Below are 6000 nucleotides of genomic sequence, written 5' to 3' on the forward strand. Positions count from 1 at the left end.
CCGGTTCCTCTGGAGGTTCAGCAACAGAGGCTGAGGTCTTCCCCCATGTTGCCTCCTATCACTGGCATTCATAGGTTTACTGCCTCTGAACGTGGAAGTTCCTTTAGTCACCATGGCTAGTAGCCACTGATACCTGATCCCGTTTAAAATCTGTCTGTGCCTGCGGCCATCACTGCATCCTCTGACAGCAAATTCAATATTTTAATCACTGGTTGGAGCATAGGGTGGAGTTGATGGTATTTATAAGGGAAATCAGGTCTCACCAAGGCCATGTTCAGTTCTTGGGGACACCAAAAGGAGCTCTCTAGATCAGGCTTTTTCAACCAGGGCTTTGTGAAGCCCCAGGGTTTCTTGATGGCTCCCTTTTTCTCTCCGCCTTCTCAGCCAATCCCCCCTTCTTTTTTCCTGCCTTTGAGCCTGGCGGTGGTGATGGTGCCTGGGAGCCGTCCATGCCCACAGCCTCTCCCAGCATCCACCACCATCAAGCCTGGAGGGGCTGCCTAATGCTGGGCCCAGAGCAGCTCCTTGTGTTGGCTGCCCACAACTCTACAGTTAAGTGTGTTGTACCCACATATAAAGACAACACTGTTTTATTGGGGGAGGATTTAAACTGCCCCATTGTATGTGTGTGTGTGTTTTTTTTTAAGTTTTCAGATATTTCTGCAGACCTCTGGGGTCCCCTGAGTTTGCAGAACTATTTTTTGGGGGTAAGAGTGGTCCCAGTCTATGGATTTATGTATCAGCAGATGGGAGCTATACACTTAAGAAATAGATACATAAATGGGCTGATATAAAGAGAAGATGGTGCATGTGTGTGTGTGTGTGTGTTTCAAAAGAGGTGTTTTTTTTTAAGGCAATTAGTTGCATTATTGGGGCTACGAATCAAATACAACGTTATCAATAGCAAGATTATGTTGTTACACATCACAATAAAACTCTCTCTTGTTATCCATAATGGTTGAATAAGTTAAAAAAAATAAAGGAAGAAAGGCAAGCCGATTAGAGAAAGTGGGAAGATAATGAAGAAAGAAAAACATTGTTAAAAATGTAAATGATTTTTGCATTCTTACTGAGTTTCAGCCCTACAAACGTTTCTGCTTGCCAGTAATTATGCCTTTTATCCCGTCTCTAGCTATGGTTATTACTCCGTCAATTCATTACCGTAATGTTTTTAGTGTTCTTCTACCTTAATTAATTTCTAACGCATTTTTGTTCAGTAGATGAGCAAGTTGCAACCCAAAGCATTTACGCACTGAATTCTTCCACGGAAATCAGTGGGGCTTAAAATGTTTAACTGTGGCTAGGTCATGGCCCGTGACAAGCATCACTAGCATTAACATAGATTTCCATTTGGATTCATGGGATTGGTAGGCAGATCTCCATTAACATACATTATGTTTTTATACAGGCAGGTTTTGAGCTGGCCTTGAAAGACTGTTGCATTTGAGTATGTCCCCCCCCCCCTTTTTTTCTTTTTTTTTTAGCTGTTGATGGTTGTCTCTGTGATTCTGGAAAGAAACCCGGAATTAGAGTTTCAGGATAAAGTGGACTTGGACAAACTGGTGAAAGAAGCATTTGTTGATTTCCAGAAGGACCAGAGTAGATTCAAAGGAACCGAGAAGCAAGTAAGTGCAAAGGCAGAGATGGAAGATGCCGTCAAGTCGCAGCTGAATTATGACAGCCCTGGAGGGCAGGTTTTCTCAACCAGGGTTGCAGGAAGGCCCTGGAAGGGTTTCCTGAATGGGTGGGAGTTAATTAAATTAAATGTCAACATTTATCGAGCGATATGACCATATATGGCCATGTCAAACCACCACCACCACCATTCCCAAAGTGGCCAATTATGGGCCTGGAAGGGGTAGGAAGGAGAGGGTCCCTGGGTGGGCGTGTCCACAGCTATGTTTCCCAACCGTATTCTGCATGATCGGACCACTTCTAGGGTTTCTCGAAGAACGTTCTACTTAGTGATGGAGGAAGTTCTAAAGCTTCCATTGCCATTATTATAATATCCTTGCTCAAGGACAGTTCCAGGCAGGTGACTCATCTCACTGTCTGATGAAGGGAGCGTTGACTGTCAAAAGCTAATACCCCTGATAATCTTGTTGCCTTCTACAGTGGTACAGGACTCAAATCTAGCTTGCCATGAAAATGTTGACTTGAAATGATCTAACTGCCAATGCTTCACCATGGTGTAAAGCAATTAGGCTGGTTGTGAGTGGGTGGGCAGAAGGGACTTTGTCAGGTAGCTTAGCTCTTGTGGCCCTTTCTTGCATGCCCAGGGAAATACCAAATGCCACTTTGGGAATCGGGAGGTGATTCCTGGCCAGACTGATCAGGGATTCTGGGGTTTTTTTTTGGGGGGGGGAGGAATTGGGGTCACTGTGGTGGGCAGGTAGCTGTGAATTTCCTGCATTCCACATGGGGTTGGATTAGATGGCCCCGGAGGTCCCTTCCAACTCCATGATTCCATGTTTCAATATTTCAAGCAGCTTCCGATTTCTGATTTAAGTTACCGCGGGCAGCGTTCTCTTCCGAACACACATAACAGATCCTTCTAACTTGCCTTTTATTGCATCCAAAAAGGCATCTTTGTCACTGCTTCCTTCTGCCCCCCCCCCCAATCTTTTGGGTTCAAATCCAAAATATCTATCATACTAAACTGTGGAGAGGGTCAAGTGTGTGAATAGCACTTTTCATCAGCGCCGTCTTCCCCACCTCCTCTCACCAATCCTGGAGTGGATCGTTCCTTGTCCTCACTGCAACTCCAATCAAACTCTGTTTTCTCCCAACAGGATGACATGACGTCCTTCTACAAGACTCCTCCCATCGGGAAAAGGGGGACCTGCAGCTACCTGACAAAGGCGGTCATGAATCAGTTGCTGGAAGGGGAAGTGAAACCCTGCGCGGATGACCCGTGTTCCATCAGTTAAAGATGGCGGCGCCAGGCGGAACTCAACCTGGCTCGCGTAGGGCCGCGTTGTCGTTTGGCATGTGCTACTTAATTGCTCCTCGTCAAGGGGACACCTGGAAATTATCACTGTGATAAGCTCAGATGCTTTAGAATAGCAAAGACCACAGCTGATTCTGTGGCAGCCAAAAAGCACGTTTAATCAAGAAGCGGTCCTCTTCCCCCCCACTCCGGTGTAGGTTTCCCATAGCAACCCGCACGTTCTACTTAAGCGTTGCGGTCGCACATTGGCAGAGGGAATGCATGAAACGCGCTGCAGCATATATTGATTAAGACCTTGGCTCTGTTTGAAGAATCAGCTGGGTTTCTGGGGTGTTCTTTGGGTTTTTTTGTCGCGCATCGCTTATGAACGATCGCAGCGACACAATGTATTTATTGAACAGCAAACGAAATGGGCGCTGCAGATTCCTTTTTCAGTTTTCATGTGCCCTCCACCCCACAATTTGTCATTTGTGTTGTAATTCGTTATTGAACGGCTATATTATTGAATACTGGATGAAACATAAGCGTAAAATTTAAAATCAGTGAACAGGCGTCTGATACGGCTTTGTTTGTTGCTCTGAAAAAGTTGCCATGACTTTGGACTTGAATGTTCCAGCTAAACTTATAAGGTGTTTAAAAAAAACACACACACACACACACACACAACACCCTACTCTATTAAAAATATATAAATTTGCTTTAAAATGTGCCTGTAATTGGTTTTTCTGTTTGAGGATTACTCAGGATAGTAATTGCTTTTGCCTACGCATTTTATATAAATGGAAGGGAATTAATTTTAAAAGAACAGAGCATCTCTTACCATCCTACCTTTGCTCCCATTCAGACACTTCGAGGGGCGTTGTTTAAATTGCCCTGATGCTTTATCCTGCCGTAAAGGTAGAGAAGAGTCAGTTAAACCTGTAGGAATAAATGGCCTGCAGAAGAAAGACCCGGTCCTGTTTACAGAACAGATTGTTCCAGAAATAAAATTCCATCCCTCCACATAAAAAGGCTTCGGTCTGACCAAGCGACTGTCTGGTTCAACATTCTGTTTCCCCCTGTAGCCAATCAGGTGCCTCCTGACCATCTTCTGCATGATCGTGCCACTTCTGGGGTTTCTCGAAGCCTGAAGAATGTTTCAGGGATTTCTCAATGGTAACAAAGTTGAGAAAGGCCTCCCTGTGCATTTTCCATAAGGACAGAGCTGGGTGTGAACTGGATCCAACTTTTATCCCCAAGGTAAATTTCAGGCTTCATAGAGAGCCTAACACTGTGCTCCCCCTCCCTGATCTCAAAACATTGTTGTAGGGAGATTATCCCTCACTTGCTGGTTGCAAGAAGGGCTCTAGAATTCTCCATGGGGCAGAAAAGGAATTTAGAAGGGGATAAAGCACAATGTATGTTGCAAAAGGGGGGAGAGTTTGCAATGTTTATGGATTAGAACTATGATTTGTTCAATGATTAGGGCAGGAATAGGGTTGCCAGGCCCCAGATGGTTACCACTGGCCCTCAAGCGACAGAGATCTGTTCACCTGGAGATGATAGCTGCTTGGGAAGGTGGGCTATATAGTATTATGGCCCACTGAAGACCCCCCCCTTTCCCATATCCCACCCTCCTCAGGCTCTGCCCCCCCCCCCAAATCTCCAACTATTTCCCAACCCGGAGCTGGCAACCCTAGATGGGCAGAGGGCCTGACCACCACATTGAAAGGGGGGGGGGTGCTCATTTTTTCTGTGGAAGATATCTGATTACCAATTTTACCTTGTTTTACAAAGCATGCTTCGGTGGGATGAACGGCAAGATACCCACTGGGCCCCTCCTGACTACAGCCCTGCCTTTATCTGCCCTTCCTCTTGACTTTCACGGTCTTTTTCCAGCTGGGAAACAAACAAACAAAAAAAGCAGTGAAAGGAACGTGCAGAGGAAGGAATTCTTTCCATCCATCCAGACTCCGAGAAACATCAGGAAGGGTGAATGGGAGAGAAAGAGACAACTGGGGAGCCAGGAAGTAACATTTTGAGGTTGATTTTTTCCTGAAACCCTCTGGGGTGGAACATGAACATTCTGAGCAGCACTTACCGAGATTTCGGAAAAAAAAGTTTTATTCTATATTCATTTATTTTGCATGGCTTAATGTCCGTCTCTTCAGAATTTACTGGGATATATTAATGTTTACTGGCAATTCAATATGGTCTTTTGAGAACCACGGGCAACTCCTAATTGAGTGGCTTAAATTAATTCCTTTAATACGCACTGATAACATTTAGCCTTTATGTGGCGCATTTTGGAAATGTTTCACATATATTATCTCGGTAACCTTTTCCCTGTACCACAAGACAGGGTTCTTATCACAACGGCTTGCCCAAGGTCATTTGCAACATTTGCTGCCGAAAAAAGACTTCAGCCAAGGACCTCTGCTTCATCCATGGCCTCTACCCCGTGAAGGGTGTTACCTTTTGTGTTTTTATCAAGCTATTTGCATCTCGCCTTTCAGAAACAACAGTGGATTGCAGAAGGATGACTGGCCTTGGTCAGGGTTAGGGCCTTCTCAACCCTGGCCCAGCCTGGCGGAACATGCTGCCAGCAGAGACATGGGCTGCGATGGAAGTCCTGCAGGGCCTGCAAAATGGCGCTGTTCCACCAGGCATATGGCTGAGGCCAGGACACACAGACAAACTGTGACACACACACACACCCTCCAAAAGTACCTTATGCCACCTAGAATTACATACACAGAGATGGAGCATAGGTATATTGAGATGGGATATAGTTTTATTGGTTATTCCTGACCCCGTCTCCCTGCCACGCCCCCGGAAGTGACATCACTATCCACTAACAGACCAGAGAAGGACAGGTGGGGAGACTAAGGTGGGAATAATGTGTAGGCTCTGCGCTTCCTGGGTATACAAACCATAAGAGCAGGGGTAGTCAACCTGTGGTCCTCCAGATGTCCATGGACTACAATTCCCATGAGCCCCTGCCAGCATTTGCTGGCAGGGGCTCATGGGAATTGTAGTCCATGGACATCTAGAGGACCACAAGTTGACTA

At 45.7% G+C, this 6000-nt stretch overlaps 1 protein-coding gene across 4 annotated transcripts in view; it reads left to right on the top strand.

Moving 5' to 3' along the window:
* PHKB (phosphorylase kinase regulatory subunit beta) overlaps positions 1–3655 on the top strand; it is a 111179-nt gene extending 107524 nt beyond the window's left edge. For all 4 annotated transcript variants that reach the window (XM_077309546.1, XM_077309547.1, XM_077309549.1 and 1 more), the window contains 2 exons: positions 1485–1625; positions 2793–3655. In XM_077309546.1, the coding sequence (XP_077165661.1) occupies positions 1485–1625; positions 2793–2930 (279 nt within the window). In that variant the 3' untranslated portion in view covers positions 2931–3655. The remainder of the gene's footprint in view (positions 1–1484; positions 1626–2792) is intronic.
* The last annotated feature ends 2345 nt before the right edge of the window (positions 3656–6000 follow it).

This window comes from Paroedura picta, chromosome 14, assembly GCF_049243985.1.
Source record: "Paroedura picta isolate Pp20150507F chromosome 14, Ppicta_v3.0, whole genome shotgun sequence".
Taxonomy (NCBI): domain Eukaryota; kingdom Metazoa; phylum Chordata; class Lepidosauria; order Squamata; family Gekkonidae; genus Paroedura; species Paroedura picta.